We start from the raw sequence: 24,583 nt of genomic DNA, 5'->3' as shown, positions 1-24,583 counted from the left end.
GCTTTCTTCTTAAGTTCGTGTTCCCTCACAAGGGTCCTATTCATCATCTCGGCTAACGTCTTATACGTGCCCTTATCAATAAACTCACTTATTTCAGGGTTTAACTTTTCGTGATAGTGATCCATCATCAACTTAGGACTTGAAACAAAGTCCGGGAAAAAACAAGACTTATCATTAAACTCGGCATTAAACTCGGTCACTGATTTACTCCCATGTTCAATATTCATGAATTCGGACTTTAACCGGCTAACCTCAGCGGGTGGAGCAAATTGATCCATAAACATCTCACAAAACTTTTTCCATGGAAAACTTGTTGCCACCTCCCGCCCATGTGACTTAACTATGAAATTCCACCATTCATAACCACTTCCTTTCATTTGGTGTGCCGCGTAAATTACCTTTAAGTGTTCGGGGCATTCACACAACATGAAAGTTTCCTCTAACTCGTCGATCCACCTTTGACTAACAGTCGGGTCAACCCTACCATGAAATTCCGGTGGATGGCAATTTGTAAAATTTTTGTACTCAAAGCATTCGTCCTTCTTTTTCGGGGCTTCTACTTCATCTTGCCTTACCCCACTTCCCCTTTCTCCTCTTAACATAGGATTATTAGTCATAAGAGTCTTTAACTTTTCATCTAATTGATCATTAATCAATGTCTTTATCTTCTCTAGAAGGGTTGGGGTGTATCGCACCAAAGCATGCCCTACTTGCCCCGAAATATCGTTTGCCATGGTAACTTCATCGGATTCAGATTGTGAGCCTTCAACAGACTCCATTGACGGGGTGTGGACGTACTCATCGTCCTCATCATTACCTCTATTGGGAGATACAATAGCCATTCTGAAACAATATATATAATTCATTAGTTCAAACTCATGTATCAACAATTAATCATAACTTAAAAGACCGAAAGAATTTCCAACTCAATTCACCATGATCATAGTAAATATTCATGCGTACTAAAATGATGTAATGGCAATGGCCGATCATCATTACACCATCGTATTACGCACTTAATCCATTATGACTCATGGTTAATGAGCATTAAACTCTTTGTTCGGGTTATCCACAATCTTAATATCACACTATAAATCTCGTCAACAAACTTTATCCTATGGAGCATGGCATAATCCTTTAAACTCATCTATCATGCAAGTCCTAAACCGCTTATCCTATATTAACGATGGTTTAAGCCTAGATAATCCCTATAGTGGATTATCCAAGTCCCTTAAACCATAGCTCTGATACCAACTTTTAACGCCTTGAAACGATAGACATTTTTTTTTTTGCAACTGATAATGATTTTCCAGCATTTTACTCTTTTAATTGATTTAACTTTGCCTCATTTGCACTTTCTACCCTCCCCACCAAAACCATATTAAGGGAGGTCCTTAAATTAAGTTTGCATCACTAGTCCCCTTTCAACTTAACTAACAAACTTTAAATATCATCCACTTATAACACAAAGTAGCACCAACAATATATATGTACCTATTAAATTACTTAAAATATTACCTTAAATAAATTGGGATGTTACAATATATAATTTATAAATTAAGATATAATAAATAAATTTGTTCGATTACGATTATGTGTATTAATAAATATACAAATGATATAGGTTCGTGAATCCGAGGTCAACCCTACACATGTTCAATGTCGTCATATGTATTTTTACTACAAAATACAGGATCGTGAGTTTCATTTGCTCCCTTTTTAAATGCTTTTGCAATATATATTTTTGGGACTGAGAATACATGCGCTGCTTTTATAAATGTTTTACGAAATAGACACAAGTAATCGAAACTACATTCTATGGTTAAATTGTTATACCGGATATCGCCCTTGTTGAACTTGGTAGCCTAAGAATTGGTGTTTATTATAATTGCCACCAATTGACGCGAATCCTAAAGATATATCTATGGGCCTTGACAAGCCCCAGTCAGAGAATTTGAACTGCTTTAGTACTTCGATTTTATTTTTTGGGGATATTCTAGATGCATTTTGTTAATGTCGGTTACCAAGTGTTCAATCCATATGAATGAATTTTAAACACTTACGAGTGTATGATTATTGAATAAATGAAATCTTGTGGTCTATTAAAATTATGGAAATGATTATTATGATAAACTAATGAACTCACCAACCTTTTGGTTGACACTTGAAAGCATGTTTATTCTCAAGTTTGAAAGAAATCTTCCCCTGTGCATTTGCTCATATAGAAATATTACTTGGAGTCATTCATGGCATATTTCAAAAGACGTTGCATTCAAGTCATTGAGTTCAATAAAGATTATGATTAAGAAGATAACAGATTAAGTCATTTATAGATTGGATATATTATGAAATGGTATGCATGCCTGTCAACTTTCAATGAAATGAAAGTTTGTCTTTTAAAAAATGAATGCAATCTTTGTAAAATGTAACATATAGAGGTCAAGTACCTCGCGATGTAGTCAACTATTATGAATCGTTTATAATCGATATGAACGGGGCATTTCAGTTGTTATCCAAATATGTGTATTCTTCTATTACTTTTTAAAGCTTGCATTTATTTTAACCACATTGAACTGAGTATATCTATCTCTTCTGATTTATGTTAACTTTTCTTGCAGACTTTGAGTTGAAGGACTTCTACCATTTGGTGGTGGCAATTAAAATAAGGTACATACTTTAAGAATGTTTTCTTTGGTGTGGTTTGTTAGTAATTGTGTTTAATGTGCCAACATTATCACATGAGATGTTTGTGTTGAATTCAGGAACAATTTTAACTTCGTCAAATCATTTGATGGTTATCTTACATCTTGTGGGTGAGGGCAATCAATTGAGGTTCAATCTAATTCACACAACTCTGAGTTCGTCTCCAACTCATTAATAAATAAAGTGGACTGTTCAATCTAAATCTTTCTAATATTTAAAATTTGGTTATAATTTCATGCTTACACTAATTTAAATTTGAATTTAGTAGAGTCATTTTACTTTGATATAAAATAGTCTATATTGTATATTCCAACATAAACTGATATTTTGTTGTTGTCTAAAACTAGGATGGGTTAGCTGGTATTGCCATTGCCTCGGAAGAGGAAGCAGCACGATGTTGGCCAAAAGGTACCCAATGAAGGTATGGTTCTTCATTACTATCTCAAATTGTAAGGTTCTTTATATGTTTAACATAAGGAATACTTGGTATTGGTATGTTTCTATTCCTTTGAAGCTTCTCAGTTCTCTCATTTTAACTGACATTTAAGGCCTACCTTCAGCCCTTTTTAAAGTGAATTCAGAAACGGTTTATAGTATGTTTTGCATTGTATATGGTTAATTTATTGGTAAGGGTATTCTAGTTATTTTTTGATATGATTGATTGGGATTCAATTTGGTTTTGTTACAGATGTCCAGATTTTTTAAGTTGTTGTTGTCCTTCGATTGATCGAGACTCAACAGAAACATTTCCTGTCATTCATACAAGTACTGTGTGCATCCCTGATGATGTTGGTGATGGAAATATTTAAAGGTGTGTTGGACTTAAATAACTTTACTCTATTGGATTCTTTGTGCTTTTCGTGTATTGTTGTTATGTATGCTTCTATTATTGTTTTCTGAATGTACTGTAACTTGCTAAAATGCAGGTGTTCCTTCATTTTATGAAGATTTTAGCTACTGTCACAATGTCTGTGGTAGCGTCAAAGCAAGCTTGGTAAGAACAACGGGTTAGATCATATATAACTATGCAGAATTATGCTTACTTTTCTGATTTGAGTTTGTTATTATGTTGTTTATGGAAATATTGAACTTTATACCTTAGTCTTTTGTAAATTATAAATCACATTGCCATGGATAAATACCTTATTTGTGTCATAAACGATAAATTTCTTAGTCGAAATCCATAGTTCCATGGTCATTAAACTAAATGGCTTAAGCATTTACATTCACTTAATACCTAAAATATATCATTAAACTGTTTTGTTTAAACAAACTTGTGGTTCCACGTGTCATTTCACTAGTTTATTACTTTGTCTGTTCAAAAAAAGAGTCAACAATATTATTTATATATGATATTTACTCAAAATAATACTAAGAGATTAAATTTTCAATTCTACCTCTTTTTATAGGAAACCCACTTAAACTTTTACTCCCAAATTTTATATCTTATTCTTATCTTACCTTATTTGAGAAGTTAAATTGTTCTGTCCAAAATTAGTACTCATGTTTTAACTTTTTAAAATCTTTCTTTCTTAATTTTGAATTTAAATCATTTTTTATTATATAATAATTAATGAAATTTATACAAAACGAAAACACATACAAAATTTAATTTATTTATATAAATTTAATTTATTCATATAAATTTCATCGAATATTATATAAAACATAAAAATTATTTAAATTAAAATTAATGTTAATAAATAAAGACTTTTGAAAGTAAAAATATAACTATTAATTTGAAACATCGAGAGTACAATAAAAAGTCAAAATGAACAATTTATTAAAATATCTTAAATTGAAAAAGTTATGTTGAATGACATTTTTCAGTAGGAAAGTACAATTTACGATTATTCACATATTAAAAATTAAAATGGAGAAATAGTACTTGTAAAGATCTTATAAACAAATATTCATAAAATGATATCACATGATATCACATGAGCGTTTAACTTATAAAATTGCATGTTTTCCCTTTCTTACTTAACTTCCTTCACAATTTTTTTGGAAAAACAAAAATCTTTTATATAACCAAAGCCCGTATCAAATTTGGGAACGATAGATCTTTTCATTGATTAAAATCAGATTACAAGAATGGGCTTTATATAGCCAATAAAAACTTGGTGCCTAAGCATGTACTTGAGGCCTAAACATTAGAAGCCCATTACAACATGGACTCCAAATATTCTACGATAAATATAAATCTCAACACTCCCCCTCAAGTTGGAATGTGTAGATCACGAACTCCCAACTTGTCACGTAAGTATCGGAAACGATCCAAACCTAATGCTTTAGTAAAGATATCAACTAGTTGAAACTCTGATCGAATAGAACATGGTTCAATGTCACCATTATTGACTCGTTCACGAAAAAAGTAGCAATACATTTCTACATGTTTCGTACGCTCATGATAAACTGGATTCATAGCCATATGACGAGCAACATCATTATCACACATCAAGGGTGTTGCTGAAACTTGCAAAGCATCAAAGTCTTGTAATAACCACCGTAACCACAACACTTCACAAACTGTAGTAGCCATAGCTATTCAGATTCTGCCGAGGAGCGAGAAACCAAACTTTGTTTCTTTGTGCGCCATGAAATCGAAGCGTCACCTAGACTAATATAATAACCTGTGCATGATCTCTTAGTATTCGGACAACTTAACCAACTAGCATCACAATATGCTTTTAATGTCAGATTTCCGGTGGAGGGGAAAGACATGCCTTGTCCAAGTGTAGTTTTCAAGTATCGTAGTACTCGAAGTGCAGCATCCATATGATTACGACGTGGGTTGCCAAAGAATTGACTTAATTGATTAACAGAACAGGCAATGTCAGGCCTAGTAACTGTTAAATAAAGTAAATGCCCAACTAACCTTCGATATTGACTTCCATCAACTTCTTCACTAGTATCATGTTGCTTCAAACTCAAATTTTGTTCCATCGGGAAGCCACTAGGTCTACATCCTTCAATTCCACAATCCTTTAAGATATCCAACATGTATTTTCGTTAACTAATGAAAAATTCCTTCAGCAGATCTAGCAACTTCAATACCTAAGAAATACTTTAATGGCCCTAAGTCTTTGATGGAGAAATTTGTGTGAAGATACGACTTGATTTCATCAATTTTTCGTTGATTATTACCCATGAGAAGTACGTCATCCACATATATTAATACTATAATATGTATATCGTTAAGACGAAATACAAACATTGAGTGATCAGCATGCGATTGGTTAAAACCTTTTGCTATTATTGCTTTGTTGAACTTTTGATACTAGTTTCTTGAGGCTTGTCGTAATCCATATATGTATTTTTGGAGTTTACAGACTATGTTTTCATTAGCTTTGTCGTACCCTTGAGGCAGTCTCATGTATATTTCTTCATCTAAATCACCTTGTAAAAAGGCATTATTTACATCCATTTGATGTATTATCCATTGTTTCTTCACCGCACTGCTAATGCACATCGAACAGTGACAAGTTTAGCAACGGGTGCAAACGTTTCATGAAAATCGATTCCTTCAATCTGTGTATATCCCTTTGCAACCAACCGTGCCTTGTATCTTTCAATTTCTCCATTGGGTTTGTATTTGATTTTATAAACCCATTTTGAGTCTATCGGCTTCTTTCCTGATGGTAACTCGGAGATTATCCATGTTTTTGTTTTGTACAAGTGTTGCAATTTCATTAAGCATAGCTTCACGGCACTTTGGATTTTGAGTAGCCTGTTTAAATGTTTTATGCTCCTCTTGTGATGTAATAGATGCTAAAAACGCACGGTGGGTGGTAGAAAATTTATCATAAGAAACATAATTGGATAAGGGATGTACCGTAACAGAATGTGAGTCGTGAATTGGTTGAACATGTTCAAGAGACGGTGGCAAGTCAGTAATATATTCTTCAAGGTGTTTCGGTTTTATTATAATGCGTGTACTTTGTCGGATACTAGCTTCTCCACTTGGTTCAATAATTTTCGAATCATCAGCTTGATTTTGAGATGGTTTCATTTGTATAGGATCAGTTTGTGGAGTACAAAGTGGGCTATCTGAACCATTCAGATTGTTTTTTGTTTCTTCGTAATTATTACTCAACTCATTTTCCTCATCTAATTGTTTATGATCAGATTCATTTTCACATATAATTTGGACTTGAGCCAAGGATTCAGCCAAGTGCTCATGTTCTATTGTTTTGTGGCCCTTATAATTAATATCAAATGGGAACCTATCTTCGATAAACGTAACATTCCTGCTTACACACATTCGCTCAGCTTGTATATCGTATAGTTTGTAGCCTTTCTGACCCAATGGATATCCCAAGAATACGCAAGGTCTTCCCTTTTCGCCAAATTTATTTTGTTTATAAAAATTATCATGGGCATAGGCAAGGCAACCAAAAACTTTCATGTGATCATAAGTCGGTATTTTTCCAAGTAAAATTTCATGAGGTGTTTTGTGATCAAGTGTACGACTTGGTAATTTACTTATAATGTAAGTTGACGTGAGTACACAATCTCCCCAAAATTCTATAGGTAGTGACGCTTGAAACCGAAGTGCTCGACTCATTTCCAAAAGGTGTCGATGTTTTCTTTCGACAATCCCATTTTGTTGTGGTGTGTATGGAAAAGATATTTCTAAAACGATTCCCTTTTCTTTGTAAAAATTAAGCATTTTGTTTGATTGAAATTCTACACCATTATCGGTTCGAATTCCTTTTATGCTTTTGTCAAATTGGGTTTATACCATGTTGTAAAAGGTAATTAAGTTTTGTGTAACCTCAGACTTCATTTTCATTAGGTATACCCACACCCAACGGCTATGATCATCGACTACCGATGAAAAATAGTGAGCGCCATTTATCGAAGCATGTTGATATTTACCCCAAATGTCCGCATGTATCAATTCAAAACATTTAACAGTTTTTGAAAACCAATGGGAAAAGGTAATATACTTTGTTTAGCTCGTATACATGAATCATAAAAATGGTTCTGTAAGTCTAACCCTTTCAAATGATTTATTTTCTTAAGTACATATTAGGATGCATGTCCCAGTCTTCAGTGCCAAAACTCTTGTCTTTTGAATACTGACATTGCCCATGCTTTATTCTTGAATGGTTTGAGATAGTACAAACCATCATGCTCCTCAACCATCCTAACTAGGTTCTTCGAGAGTAAGTACGAAATGAAACATTTATCCGGAAAAAAGTGAGTGAGCAATTTAAGTCTTTACTTAATTTGCTAACTGAAAGTAAATTACACTTGAAAGTTAGAACATTTATCGCTCGCTTTAACTCGAAAATTTATGTAGTGTAATGTTACCCATGCATGTAACTGATATATTTCTCCCATTTGGGATAACAACCTATGATTGTGTTTCATGTATGCTCAATGAATCTAGCCACTCATCACAATAAGTAATATGTTTACTTGCTCCGGAATCAATTATCCATGAGTGTTTAGTATTAAACTTACCTGACATGTTGGCTGCGGCGGCTGTTTCTTTCAATTTTTTTGATCTCAGCAACTGCTACCAGGCTTTGAGTTTTTGTGGTTAACTTCCCATAGGTTTGAAACGTTATGGTCTCTGTATTAATGTTTCTTGCAGCCCCAATTAGCCTCTGCTGTTCATCTTGGCTAACGATATGAAAAGCTGCACCTATGGTGGGAAGGGGAGTAGTGCTTAGTATCTGTGTACGAACCGATCGTATTCTTCGTTCAAACCCATAGAGAAATCATACAATGTCTCTTTATCACGCATCATTTCAAGTGCTTTTCCTAATTCACACGTATAGAGTTTACAAGAGCATGAGGGCATAGGGCTTACCGATTGAATTTTATCCCATACGCTTCTTAATTTTGTGTAATAGGATGATACTGATAGAGATTCTTGATGTATCATGGTGATGGACCTACGTAATTCATATGTTCTAGGTGCGTTCTCTTTCCCAAAATGTTCTTCAAGATCTTTCCAAATATCCGTGGATGAAAGCACGTATTTGACATTGTTCTTTATCTCCTTTACCATAGAACTAATTAACCAGCCTCTTACCATGGCGTTGTACCTTTTCCAGTTCATCGAGTCAGCCGTTCCTTCTACAGGTATTGGAATTGACCCATCGACGAAACCAATTTTGTTTTTGGCCAATAAGGCATTAGTCATCTCAATTTTCCAGTCTCCATAATTTCCATCACTTAAGAGGTTTTCACCAACAAAATCAAGGTCGGGGTGTGATAAGGCTAAAAAGGAACATATATTTCATAGCATTATCCCCCAAGAAAGACAAGATTTTAGTTGCAATTGTTCCATTTTCAAGTAATATTCGTTTATTTTAAATAAGTGCGAAGACAAAAGGCGAAAACGAAGATTTGAAGACGCAAAGGTCCAAAAAGCTCAAAAGTACAAGATACAATCAAAAAGGTTCAAATTATTGATGAAGAACGTCTAAAAATGACAAGAGTACAAGTTACAAAACGCAAAGTACACAATATAAAATTGTACGAAAGGACGTTCGAAAATCCGGAACTGGGACCTAAGTCAACTTTCAACGCTCGACGCAACGGTGTAAAAATTACGAGTCAACTATGCACAAGAATAAAATATAATATTTAAATAATTCATAATAAGAATAATATTAAATAATAAAAAGTTGTTAATTGAGCATAGTTCAGGGGTCGTAAATGAAAATTCAATTTCTAATTTCGCTATATAACGATCTATGTAATTTCAATTGAAGGAGAACTTTTCCGATCTTTTTTTTTTTTATCGATCAAATATCTATATCAATTATCAATATCTATATTCTATATCTCTATCATAATGTTAACTTAATAAGATATAACAATAATCTTAATTTTAATTTTAAATTATGATAATAATAAGATTTATGATAGAGATCGTTTGAGTGTGTAAGTCGAAATTCTGTCCGTGTAACGCTACGCTATTTTTAATCATTGTAAGTTATGTTCAACCTTTTTACATTAATGTATCGTAACTAAGTTATTATTATGCTTATTTGAGCCGAAGTAATCGTGATGTTGGGCTAAAATATTAAGAAGGGGTTATTGAACTTTGGACCATAATTAAGGTTTGGGCAAAAGACCGACACTTGTGGAAATTGAACTATTGACTATTAATAGATGGGGGGTATTGTCTAATTGAGTGACAACTCATTGGAGTCTGTCGAACCTATCTTCAAATTAATTAACCTAATAATTAATAATGATTATGGTTGTCCTATTTAGTGATGTTCATATGGAATCTGTTATAATCATTTAATTAATCAATTGGGTTGGGTAATTGATTATTCATTCTGATCAAGTGGATGAATTAATATTCATAAACTAATTAAAACAGGGGTGGATTACATACAGTGATAACTGGTGTAATTGTTGACAGAAGTAATAACTGCGTCACAGTTTAAATCCTTAATCAGTTGGAATATTTGACTTCGGGTATAAGGGTAATTTGACGAGGATACTCGCACTTTATTTTTATGACCGATGGACTATTATGGACAAAAACCAGATAGACGTATCAAATAAACCAGGACAAAGGACAATTAACCCATGGTAATAAATTAAAATCAACACGTCAAACATCATGATTACGGAAGTTTAAATAAGCATAATTCTTTTATTATATTTCTCATCGTATCTTTATTTACTGTCATTTTATTACTCGCAATTTTATTTACTGTCATTTTATTTATTGTCATTATTTTACGCACTTTAATTATCGTCATTTATCTTTACGCTTAAAATATAGAATCGACAAACCGGTCATTAAACGGTAAAACCCTCCTTTTATAATAATATTACTACTTATATAATTATATATATTTTGTATAAATATTGTTAAAAATATAGTAATTATCACCAGCTCCCTGTGGAACGAACCGGACTTACTAAAAACTACACTACTCTACGATTAGGTACACTGCCTATAGTGTTGTAGCAAGGTTTAGGTATATCCCATCCGTAAATTAATAAAACTTGTGTAATTTCGTATCGGTTTTCGTAATAAAAATAAGTATATTTCGTACCCCTCACGCTACATCATCAAGTTTTTGGCGCCGCTGCCGGGGAGCGCTAAAACGCTATATTTTTAATTATAATAATATTGAAATAAAATATAATAATATAATAATATTGAAATAGAATATAATAATATAATAATATTGAAATAGAATATAATAATATAATAATATTTTAGAATCAAAATTTGATACGTAAAATTTTAAAAAGTCGTATTTATTAAATACTTCAGGGGTATATTATGTAACTTGTAATTAATAATTTCTATCATATCGCTTTCATGTGAATAGTAAATTAATTAATTTCTTTTCATTTACTATTCATGAATAGTAAATGAATTAAAAAAAAATTTGAAAAAAAAATAATAATTATAAAAAAATTATTAATTTGTAAAAAAAAATCGTTTTTAAAAAAAAAAAAACTTAAAAAAAAAAAAACGTAAAAAAAAAAAACGTAAAAAAAAAAAAAATATTAAAAAAAATATATATATATTTTTTTAAGATTTTGTCTATAAAAAAAAAATGTTTTTTTTTTTTTTTTAGTTTTATTACCTTTAGATTTTTAGACTATAGTCGCAACTTTTAGTATTAAGTTTAGTTTTGCCATAGTTATTTTTACTTCTAGAATTTTTAGGCTTTGCCGTAAAATCCCTTAAGTGCTTATTCCTTAGACTAAGATTTATGTGCTTTAGAATTTTGCGACGCCGTTTTTCGCGCTACTTTCTTATTTTTATTTTTCGACGCCTATTTTTCGACCTTTTATTTTTCGACCTTTTTCGACGCGTTTTTTTTTTCTTTCTTATTTCTCGCTATTCTAGTTTTAGGATAAGATTTTTATTCTACTTCTTATCTAAATTTCTTAAAATTACGAAAATTTATTTTAAGTGGTTAAATTGATAGACATCAAAATTTTCTGGTTCGTAGTAATAGTTGGATTTGTACGTGGACCGGGTTATTGGAGCCAAACACTACTCAATTATATTGAGACCAAACGAATCCTGCCCCTCTGCTGCATCTTTTGGCTATTCGAAACGTGGGCAAAATCAGAAAAGTCTATTAATTGGATAACTTATATAATTTTTCTTTCCTTTTAAAAACTAATAGGATATTCAGTGAATGCACCGAGTAAAACGTTCACCACCTTTCATACGTTCACCACCTATAACTCGATCAAGACATCTAGCCAATATTGTCGCCGTTGATTTTTCTTTAGAATCATCATCTAGTCGACCAAGAACTCCAACTCAAATTTCTGACAATCCATCTTTTGAACCCGACTTCACAATTAAGAACCCGGAGCATATTCAAGGACAATTCCAAGATCCTGAACCACTAATTATTCCTCCTGAGCCACAAACCATTAAATCAGAATCCTCTAGTGATTCGTATTCAACAAACTCAATTATGGAAGTAACGGAACCTCTAAGTATGGAAGATCGAATGAGAGCCACACGCACGGGCCAAGGTCACACCATTATTAAGCCAGAAGTTAATGCGCCAGATTATGAAATCAAAGGACAAATTCTACACATGGTAACTAACCAATGCCAATTCAGTGGTGCACCGAATGAAGATCCTAACGAACACCTTCGTACGTTTAAAAGAATTTGTACACTATTCAAAATCCGAGAAGTGGAAGATGAGCAGATCTATCTCATGTTGTTTCCCTGGACTTTAAAGGGAGAAGCCAAAGATTGGTTAGAATCGTTACCTGAAGGGGCGATTGACACATGGGATGTTTTAGTTGAAAAATTTCTTAAACAATTCTTTCCGGCATCTAAAGCCGTGAGACTTCAAGGAGAAATTGTTACGTTCGCGCAAAAGCCAAATGAAACATTATATGAGGTGTGGACAAGATTCGGAAGGATGTTGAGAGGATGTCCTCAACACGGTTTAGACACTTACCAAATAGTACAAATATTCTACCAAGGTGTCAACGTTGCTACACGAAAAGACATCGACATAACAGCCGGTGGTTCCATTATGAAGAAAACCGCAACTGAAGCTTACAAAATTATTGATAACACAGCATCCCACTCACATGAGTGGCACCAAGAAAAAGATATCTTTCGATCATCTAAAGCGGCTAGAGCCGATTCTAGCCATGACTTTGATTCCGTTTCCGCAAAAATAGATGCTTTCGAAAGACGAATGGAAAAGATGAATAAAGATATTCACGCAATACGAATCAGTTGTGAGCTATGCGGTGGACCACACTTATTGAAAGATTGTCACATTGAACCAACCATGGAACAACGAGAGAATGTTTTCTATATGAACCAAAGGCCGGGAAATAATTATCAAAATAATTATCAACCGCCAAAGCTAAACTTCAATCGAAATCAAAACATTCTTTACAATCCAAAAGGACCCGAAAATAACTGGTATAACCAACAAGGTCCGAATAACCAACCAACTCAAAACAACACTTTCAATCAACAAAGACCTGGCTTATATAAACCACAACAACAAACTGAAGAGAAAAAGTCAAATATGGAAGACGTGGTATTCAAGCTAGTTGAATCTCAAACACAATTTATTGAAACTCAAACCCAAACGAACGAGAGGTTTGATCAGTCATTAAGAACTCAACAAGCTTCCATTTTGAATCTTGAAAAACACGTAGGTACTCTTGCTAGCATGATGAGTGAGAGGGAACAAGGAAAGCTATCGAGTAATACTGAAGTAAATCCTCGGAAAGAGAATGTTAATATGGTGTCAACAAATTCTGAAAAACCAGCTCCAGAAGATGGGAAGGTTTTAGATGTGAGTAACAATGAAGAAGTTACACCACCACCACCATCCGAGTATGTAAATCCAGTGGTGGCACCATACAAACCACCCATCCCGTTTCCAAGAAAAGGAGTTGAGTATGAGCAAGTAATAAGTAATAAAGATTGTGATACTTCTGGAAAGAAGAAGAAGAAAAAGAATAAGAAAGTACAAGAAACAAAAGCCGTAGAAGTAAATCCGGTGAAGACAGTTCCACCAAAACCTCCACCTAGGGTAGGTGATCCGGGTGAATTTATTGTTCCTTGTCTACTTAGTGATTGTGTCATGTATGATGCACTAGCAGATTTAGGTGCAAGTGTAAGTGTTATGCCTCTTTCCTTATATAAGAGATTAGGTGTAGGTAAGTTAAGTCCAACGGATATGAGTGTTCGACTCTTTGATCAAACCATTAAGCACCCAGTTGGAATTGTTGACAACCTACCCGTTCAAGTAGGCAATTTAACCTTTCTAGTCGAATTCATTGTCATTAACATAGAAGAGGACCCAAACATTCCTCTAATTTTAGGTCGACCATTCTTAGCGTCCACCAAGGCGTTATTTGATGTAAGAAAGGGTAGAATGACACTTAGTAATGATGAGAAATCGATCACCTTTATGATTCGAAAGTCTAAATATCCACAAACCAAAACCGTTGAACCGACAAAAACGATTGGTAAGAACCATGTTGTTTTACCAACTCCAACGGTAATGCTTAACAATAATAGAACGCCTAAGTGTGGGGAAAATGAAGTAACACCTAATGATGACATGATAACAAAGAACCCCGTTATTGATACGAAATTAAATGACCCCGTTATTAACAGTTCAATGAAGAAACTTTTTAAACGGGCTATTGATGCTAGAAGTAAGGGGAACTTTAAGTTATGTAACCGGTTAGTATCCAATCTGTCGCCTAAAGAAAAGGCGAAGCTAGTTGAATTTGTGGATATTACGGAAGAAGCCGGGCACTGGCTTAAAGAAAAAGTCACAGATATGCAAGTTGATTATGGTCCAAGAGAAATTGACGATGAAGTTAATCACAATTTCGACACCACATCTACCTAAGTGTGGGGAGATTCAAATGTTCTAAGAAAATGTTATCTAGAGTTAGTTGTTCTGTTCTCGTGTAGTTCCGAGAATAGAATCCGATTGGTCTTTTCCGCTAGCAGACACTAAAGAACTAGTTTTCTCCCCCCATTCTGAATTTTTGTTTTTTTTAGGTTTTATATGAAATTAATATGCTTTTAAGTTTTGTGTGATATTTAAAAACAAAATTTACTTTAATTCATTAAGTTGAAAAAATGATTTCTAAAATTCGTCGTGAGTTGAAGACTAGGTCATTAAGCCGAAATTGCTTTACCCGAGGGCGGGGCGACAAATTTTGTTATCATTATTTTTAATTTTATTGATCTAAAGGATGCCAAAAATATTATATATTATAAATTTTTGAACGTGGGGTTATGTACCAAACTTCAAAAATATGTATATATATGTTTGTATTTTATGTTATGTACACAACAGGGTAAAACAGCGCACTTTCAAAGACTGTCATGAAGTTCAGCAAAAGCTACTAATTTTGACGACAAGACGCAAAATATCAAATGTGATATGACAACAACATGTTTGTAAACTCGGTATTTTTAATCACTTTTCTACACTAATCACCCTCGTGAATTTATAATTAGAGTCTAATTTCATGCAAATGAGGGCATTGCATGATCTTAAGTGTGGGGAAGGGTTATAAATTCTCTCGGGTTTATACTTAGTTTAATTGCCAAATTTTGTGAAAATTTGAAAAATTTTCAACTAAAATACTAGTAACGCAGTAGTTGTATTAGAATCTAGTGCTCTCCGATAACAAGGAACAACCCTAGTCTTATATACTGACTACCCACTTCTAGTAAATTTTTCAAAATTTTCAACTAAATGAACTCAAAATCATGTTTATACATATTTATGAACGATGAAACTAGGTGATAATACCGAAATTATCGTTACCTCGAAAAGGACATAAATTGAGAAACACCCTAAAACGCTTGAATTCATTTAAAATGAAATAGAAGAAAATAAAAAGGCAAAGAAAGAAACTAAGTGTGGGAAGAATGTACCAAGTTATTCAATTTAAAACATATATCACATATTTTTGTACAAGATTATTGCAGGTACTTTTGCTTTGGATGATACTAATCAGTTTTACCCGGTTTACTGTAATACATTTGAAAGAAAGATGGATCTACACGATGAATCAATTCCATCATTAAAAGGAAGTAAAGTCTTCCGAAAAAGACACGCGCTTCTTGATTTAGGTCATGAAGTTGTCTTCCAGACCAGCTGTAGGTTGACGAAAAATCTAGAAAAGTCATCTCTAAAATCAGCAGGAAATCCACGGACCTCAGTATCAAACAGGGTCGCCAAGTGGTCAGATTTATCCTAACCATGAGAAGGATTTATCTCGTACAATGGGGAGGCACCGTGCAAATTAGCTTGATAAGACTAATGAATCAGATCCCCAGAAAAAGGATAATCTCCTTAAAGATTAAAAATCAGCCTTTAAGCCTGATAATACTCAATCCTTGAGATTGACGTTAAAGATTGAGAATTACAAACTCATGGAATTCGATGATATCTAAACTCGAGCTTGAACGAGAAAATATTTTGATCAAAATTACAAACCGATTTATTTTCTGAAAACCCATTTTCAATGCGTTCATTACCATTGAACGTAAAATCCTAGGAATTCACCTGGAATTCATTAGGTCACCTGAACCAAATCGGGTGTCAACCGTAAGAACGGTGGTTGCATAGCATGGTCGGAGACAGGACCTTGTGCCAGACCGAAAAATCATAGGATGATCTTTACTATCGCTCCTACCAAGGATAGTTCTAGCATCCGACACGTTAAAAGACCATAATCATCTGCATGTCACGGGACATTGCCTTAACAGTTTCTTGTTCATCGCTTTCCTTTACAACCGGACGGTAGTTTACCGAATGATAATATACGGAACAAGTAAACTGGATGTGTACTTTCCGATACCGGGATAGCAGTGGATTACACGAACCTAAAAGTTTTAGCCAAAATATTGATCCACAAATATATTTTGCAACACCGATGATGGATCAAATCAGAAAACTTGTCTAGGGTAAAATCTAGCTTGAATTTTCAAAAGATCAAATGTTTTCATAAAGATCCAATTTTCTTAAAGGATCTAAATTTTTATAGTCATGTGGGACTGTAAACCGCCTTTCAAATGTGCACTTTGCTTTGGAAACCGAAAGTAAATCGGCTATTTGATTGCAAGTGTCGTTGTCCTAAACCCAAGGCAACTGTGGATGACACACCCACCTTTAACCATATCGTTAATATCATTGTTTATACCGCTCTATCAAAATCACTGATGTACAAAGTGTGAAGAATAAAGAAGTGATTCGTGTGATGTATTATATTTTTTCAAGACTGTATTGCTTGAGGACAAGCAACGCTCAAGTGTGGGGATATTGATAAGGCTAAAAAGGAACATATATTTTATAGCATTATCAAATATTCCCACACTTGAGCGTTGCTTGTCCTCAAGCAATATCGTCTTGATGTCGTACGAGGTGTATATAAAATAGTTTATATTTTACTAGGAAAATACTATTAAATACGATACAATTTTACACAAGATATTTATTTATTTATAGAATGGATATACTTAAACCTTGCTACAACACTTATAGGCAGTGTACCTAATCGTACAATAGTGTAGTTTTTAGTAAGTCCGGTTCGTTCCACAGGGAAATCTTTAAATATATCTCTCAATAACATATCTCTCAATATATACGTAATATATATATATAATTTATATTTTAATTTTAATTTTAATTTTAAATCCTAATAATAAGGGTATGTTAGCGAATGTTGTAAGGGTGTAAGTCGAAATTCTGTCCGTGTAACGCTACGCTATTTTTAATCATTGTAAGTTATGTTCAACCTTTTTATATTAATGTCTCGTAGCTAAGTTATTATTATGCTTATTTAAAACGAAGTAATCATGATGTTGGGCTAATTACTAAAATTGGGTAATTGGGCTTTGTACCATAATTGGGGTTTGGATAAAAGAACGACACTTGTGGAAATTAGACTATGGGCTATTAATGGGCTTTATATTTGTTTAACTAAATGAAAGTTTGTTAATGTTAATATAAAGATTTACAATTGGGCGTCCCTATAAATTACCATATACACTCGATCGGACACGATGGGCGGGGTATTTATATGTACGAATAATCGTTCATTTAACCGGACACGGGAATGGATTAATAGCCACTAGAATAATTAAAACAGGGGTGAAATTACATTCAAGGGTAATTGGTGTAATTGTTAACAAAGTAGTAAAACCTTGGTTTACACGCAGTCGATAACCTGGTGTATTCATTAAACAAAGTATTAAAACCTTGTTACAATTCGAATCCCCAATTAGTTGGAATATTTAACTTCGGGTATAATAATAATTTGACAAGGACACTTGCAATTTATATTTATGACTGATGGACTGTTATGGACAAAAACCAGACGGACATATTAAATAATCCAGGACAAAGGACAATTAACCCATAGGCATAAAACTAAAATCAACACGTCAAACATCATGATTACGGAAGTTTAAATAAGCATAATTCTTTTATTTCATATTTAATTTCCTTTATTTTATATTTAATTGCACTTCTAATTATCGCACTTTTATTTATTGTTATTTAATCGCACTTTTAATTATCGTACTTTTTAATTATCGCAAATTTTATTTTATCGCATTTTTATTATTCGCAATTTCATTATCGTTATTTACTTTACGCTTTAATTTAAGTCTTGTATTTAATTTATATTTTACATTAGGTTTTAACTGCGACTAAAATCTTAAAATCGACAAACCGGTCATTAAACGGTAAAACCCCCCCTTTATAATAATAATATTACTTATATATATATTTGTATTTTTAATAAAAGTAAACTAATATAGCGTTGAGCTTTGTTTAAAGATTTTCCTGTGGAACGAACCGGACTTACTAAAAACTACACTACTGTACGATTAGGTACACTGCCTATAAGTGTTGTAGCAAGGTTTAAGTATATCCATTCTATAAATAAATAAATATCTTGTGTAAAATTGTATCGTATTTAATAGTATTTTCCTAGTAAAATATAAACTATTTTATATACACCTCGCATAACATCAAGTAATTTTTTTGGCGCCGCTGCCGGACATATTAAATCCTATGATTTTTAAGATCATCCTATGATTTTTACTATCGCTCCTACCAAGGATAGTTCTAGCATCCGACACGTTAAAAGACCATAATCATCTGCATGTCACGGGACATTGCCTTAACAGTTTATTGTTCATCGCTTTCCTTTACAACCGGACGGTAGTTTACCGAAAGATAATATACGGAACAAGTAAACTGGATGTGTACTTTCCGATACCGGGATAGCAGTGGATTACACGAACCTAAAAGTTTTAACCAAAATATTGATCCACAAATATATTTTGCAACACCGATGATGGATCAAATCAGAAAACTTGTCTAGGGTAAAATCTAGCTTGAATTTTCAAAAGATCAAATGTTTTCATAAAGATCCAATTTCCTTAAAGGATCTAAATTTTTATAGTCATGTGGGACTGTAAACCGCCTTTCAAATGTGCACTTTGCTTTGGAAACCGAAAGTAAATCGGCTATTTGATTGCAAGTGTCGTTGTCCTAAACCCAAGGCAACTGTGGATGACACACCCACCGTTAACCATATCGTTAATATCATTGTTTATACCGCTCTATCAAAATCACTGATGTACAAAGTGTGAAGAATAAAGAAGTGATTCGTGTGATGTATTATATTTTTTCAAGACTGTATTGCTTGAGGACAAGCAACGCTCAAGTGTGGGGATATTGATAAGGCTAAAAAGGAACATATATTTCATAGCATTATCCCCCAAGAAAGACAAGATTTTAGTTGCAATTGTTCCATTTTCAAGTAATATTCGTTTATTTTAAATAAGTGCGAAGACAAAAGGCGAAAACGAAGATTTGAAGACGCAAAGGTCCAAAAAGCTCAAAAGTACAAGATACAATCAAAAAGGTTCAAATTATTGATGAAGAACGTCTAAAAATGACAAGAGTACAAGTTACAAAACGCAAAGTACACAATATAAAATTGTACGAAAGGACGTTCGAAAATCCGGAACTGGGACCTAAGTCAACTTTCAACGCTCGACGCAACGGTGTAAAAATTACGAGTCAACTATGCACAAGAATAAAATATAATATTTAAATAATTCATAATAAGAATAATATTAAATAATAAAAAGTTGTTAATTGAGCATAGTTCAGGGGTCGTAAATGAAAATTCAATTTCTAATTTCGCTATATAACGATCTATGTAATTTCAATTGAAGGAGAACTTTTCCGATCTTTTTTTTTTTATCGATCAAATATCTATATCAATTATCAATATCTATATTCTATATCTCTATCATAATGTTAACTTAATAAGATATAACAATAATCTTAATTTTAATTTTAAATTATGATAATAATAAGATTTATGATAGAGATCGTTTGAGTGTGTAACTCGAAATTCTGTCCGTGTAATGCTACGCTATTTTTAATCATTGTAAGTTATGTTCAACCTTTTTACATTAATGTATCGTAACTAAGTTATTATTATGCTTATTTGAGCCGAAGTAATCGTGATGTTGGGCTAAAATATTAAGAAGGGGTTATTGAACTTTGGACCATAATTAAGGTTTGGGCAAAAGACCGACACTTGTGGAAATTGAACTATTGACTATTAATAGATGGGGGGTATTGTCTAATTGAGTGACAACTCATTGGAGTCTGTCGAACCTATCTTCAAATTAATTAACCTAATAATTAATAATGATTATGGTTGTCCTATTTAGTGATGTTCATATGGAATCTGTTATAATCATTTAATTAATCAATTGGGTTGGGTAATTGATTATTCATTCTGATCAAGTGGATGAATTAATATTCATAAACTAATTAAAACAGGGGTGGATTACATACAGTGATAACTGGTGTAATTGTTGACAGAAGTGATAACTGCGTCACAGTTTAAATCCTTAATCAGTTGGAATATTTGACTTCGGGTATAAGGGTAATTTGACGAGGATACTCGCACTTTATTTTTATGACCGATGGACTATTATGGACAAAAACCAGATAGACGTATCAAATAAACCAGGACAAAGGACAATTAACCCATGGTAATAAATTAAAATCAACACGTCAAACATCATGATTACGGAAGTTTAAATAAGCATAATTCTTTTATTATATTTCTCATCGTATCTTTATTTACTGTCATTTTATTACTCGCAATTTTATTTACTGTCATTTTATTTATTGTCATTATTTTACGCACTTTAATTATCGTCATTTATCTTTACGCTTAAAATATAGAATCGATAAACCGGTCATTAAACGGTAAAACCCCCCTTTTATAATAATATTACTACTTATATAATTATATATATTTTGTATAAATATAGTTAAAAATATAGTAAGTATCACCAGCTCCCTGTGGAACGAACCGGACTTACTAAAAACTACACTACTCTACGATTAGGTACACTGCCTATAGTGTTGTAGCAAGGTTTAGGTATATCCCATCCGTAAATTAATAAAACTTGTGTAATTTCGTATCGCTTTTCGTAATAAAAATAAGTATATTTCGTACCCCTCACGCTACATCATCAGGGTGATCTGTAGATGTAAGGAAACAGAGTGAACTGATGTCGATGGTTTTGTTGCTTGAACTTGCATCGTCGCTACTACCAGTCATTGTTTATCTGATGTTGCGATGTAAAAGTTTATTGAATGTGTTGTTGTGAATAAAGGTTTAAATCGGTGTAAATTGTAATCTCCTTTGATCGGATTTGTGAGAGGAATTGAAGATTCGATTTGATGAATTAGGGTTTTGATTTAGGATCTTACGCTCTTGATACCATATCAAATTTGGGAACGATAGATCTTTTCATTAATTAAAATTAGATTACAAGAATGGGCTTTATATAGCAAAACTTGGGGGGCTAAGCTTGTACTTGGGGCCTAAACATTAGTAGCCCATCACAACTTGGACTCCAGATATTCTACGATATATATAAATCTCAACAGCCCGTCACTAAAGGTGAAAAAACCCTTCAAAACACAAAGATACAACACAACAACTTGGCACCACCTTGCACCTGGAAAGAAGAAGCAAACAAGCATAAAACAAATCCAAACAACCTCAACTATCTATGAGCGAGCCGGAACACAAAAGGCCAACATAAACCACACATGAGGAAACCAACTAAGACAAAACACACAACAACAAAAACAAATATGATGGAAACAACAACCACAACAACAAAAAACTTACAAAACCACATGAGCAAACACAAATACAAACACGGACTGAAGAAACCAAATCACAAACTGAGGCCTTCTTGCCTCTCTTATCCAGCTTGAGAAACTTTCCCTTGAATTGCTCATAGGTCACCGCATTGGTCGTTATTGACTCATATCTTAAGATGGGAAATATGAACCATGAGCGACACTACATGTCCCCAAATCATGACCAACAAAAGAGGCCGTAACTAATTTAGAACAATCTCGTACTGCTTCAGAGACCCCTGACCTTTACTCAGATATCCAAAAACAATGTCTTCGACCTCATCGCGAAGAAAACATGAACCATCGAACTCGGGCTTCTTTTTCTTTTGGTAATTCTTTTTCGTACCGGCTACACTGATCGGCATCGAAGTACCAGTCAAAAAGTAAATAAATACTCTAGACTATCTAGGGTAAGTAGAGTTCATTCCACGAAAGAGTTGTGGTTACAAGCAAGGCAGTTCTTAGAGTTGGGTTTTGTGATTAAACTAATTGCAATAAGATTAAAAGACTTGAATTGTAAATTTTAGTAATTAACTAAACATATAATTTAAAGAGAGTGTTTGTGATCAATAAATAAAAAGTCTTACCCCTTCTGAATCTCATTTAAGCAATAATCACTCAAACAAATACATATGTTTATCAAAAAAAATACACATGCTTATCAAATTTTCATATAAATCACAAAGAAATGATTTCTTAAATTCATTAAAGATATTATCTTAGGCACAAACTATGTAAATTTTTTATCCCTAACTAATAATACTATGTGGACTTGGAACAATCGTTAACTTGCAATAATTTGTTTTGCAATAACAAAATTGATAAACTTACATTAAACAATAACCCGACTGATTTAATAATTCATAAATCGAAATACTTTATCCTTACGAATATTGAATCACATAAATACCATTCATAAATCGAAATACTTTATCCTTACGAATATTGAATCACATAAATATTTGATTGAATAATAAATTTTGTGCATAGGAACTTTAAATAAAAGTTACAAAATAAATCCTAAGATTAATCAGCACCGATTTAAAAAACTCGGCCCGCCATTTTCAAACCGACCCTGCAGTGTTTTCATGGCCTCTTGAACGTGTTTTCACGGTCTACATCTTTGGGTGTATACATAGCTTGTAAAGACGCCATCAGATGTTTGTAATCTTCCAAAATAGTAACCACCGTAATGTAGCGACCCCGACAAATCGTCAAGTGACGGCGTCGTCTACGTAGGTCCCATTGCATGGTCATAAGTCTTTAAGATAAAGTTTGACCAAAATATGTCGCCTTCATTTCAAAATAAAGATTGTTCCCAAAGTTTACAAGAATTGTTCAACCAAAAGTTAAGTTACAAGGTTATAAGTACAAAGGAAATCTAGGCGACACGGTTTAAAGTAAAGTCATAAGACGCTCCATGAAAAGCATGTATACTCGACATCCAAAGCAAGTATCAAATAATGAGCGGAAGCATGTTTCACATATTGTGTAAGACCTGAGAAAAACATAGAAATCTGTCAACGAAAACGTTGGTGAAATCATAGGTTTAAGTAAGTATGTGAGTAAAAGTAAAGTAAGCCGAACCACAAGATTTGTAAAGTTGAAATAATAGTAATACATTCTAAAGTTAATATTCACGAGCACCCAATTATCAAAGCTTAACATTCCGTCCATTGAATACCCCATTAATTAGTGCTAGAACAACACTGTTTCTCGAAAATATATTTCATCCGTAGACGGTAGCGAACCGTCAAAGATGAGGGTTGTCAAACCCATATGGCCATACAACATAAGTTCACGCCTACACTTACACCCTGCAAATGTAACTAATGATAATTGAATTGAGGATTTTGTTCTAAACTCGTATGTAGAATGTTTGTTTTCCCGTTCTTGTGTTCCCTTAGTTCAAAAGAATCGTTTATGTTTTCTCATCCCAAAAGTAAGTTCAAAAGAGTAAAAAGTGGGACTATGATCTCACCTTGAGTGCAAGAGTTAATAAAGTACTTCAACAAGTAAACGCGTGCAAAGACAAAGCTAGTCTTGACCTAAACATATAGGTTATATCAATAACGGTAAACACGATAGGTCAAAGATGTTCAATTAGTCCTATGGCTCGTTACGACTCGATTATGTAGCATGTGAAATCATATTGTCAAGTTTCATGCAAGGTACAAGTATATAAACAAGTTAGGAAGGTTGCATAATCATTTGGTCAAGTTTGACAAAAAGTCAAACTTTGGTCGGTCAAAGTCAACGAAAAAGTCAACACGTTCGGGTCGGGTCCCGAACTATTTTTCTGAGGTTTTTAATCATGTATGAGCATGTTAGGACAAGTTACATGTGAGTCAGAGGTGCGTAGCATAGCAAACATTATTCGAAAATTGACAAAGTTGGACAGACCATAATGGCGCGCCGCGCGGGTATATGGCGCGCCGCGCCATTACCTGTGCAGAGAGTTCTGGCAGTTTTTAAGTTTTATGCACGAACCTAACTTCAAACAATCACCATTTATGATCCGCAAACAATCAAGACAAGTATCTTATACCGTTGGGAAGGTAATTTGACGAGGAATACAACTAAACACTTATGGTCCAACAATAACATCATTTACAATAGCCGAAAACTCATCAAGCGAA

General features: G+C 33.3%; 1 protein-coding gene across 1 annotated transcript; it reads right to left on the bottom strand.

Annotated features, from left to right (window-relative positions):
* Positions 1–5,247: 5,247 nt before the first annotated feature.
* On the bottom strand, positions 5,248–5,706 carry LOC139863855 (uncharacterized mitochondrial protein AtMg00240-like). Its single transcript, XM_071852456.1, has one exon. It carries the CDS (start codon positions 5,704–5,706, stop codon positions 5,248–5,250), a length of 459 nt encoding a protein of 152 aa, XP_071708557.1.
* Between the last annotated feature and the right edge of the window lie 18,877 nt (positions 5,707–24,583).

Source organism: Rutidosis leptorrhynchoides, chromosome 8 (assembly GCF_046630445.1).
Source record: "Rutidosis leptorrhynchoides isolate AG116_Rl617_1_P2 chromosome 8, CSIRO_AGI_Rlap_v1, whole genome shotgun sequence".
Lineage (NCBI taxonomy): Eukaryota > Viridiplantae > Streptophyta > Magnoliopsida > Asterales > Asteraceae > Rutidosis > Rutidosis leptorrhynchoides.
This window is presented reverse-complemented; position numbering and strand designations above follow the sequence as displayed.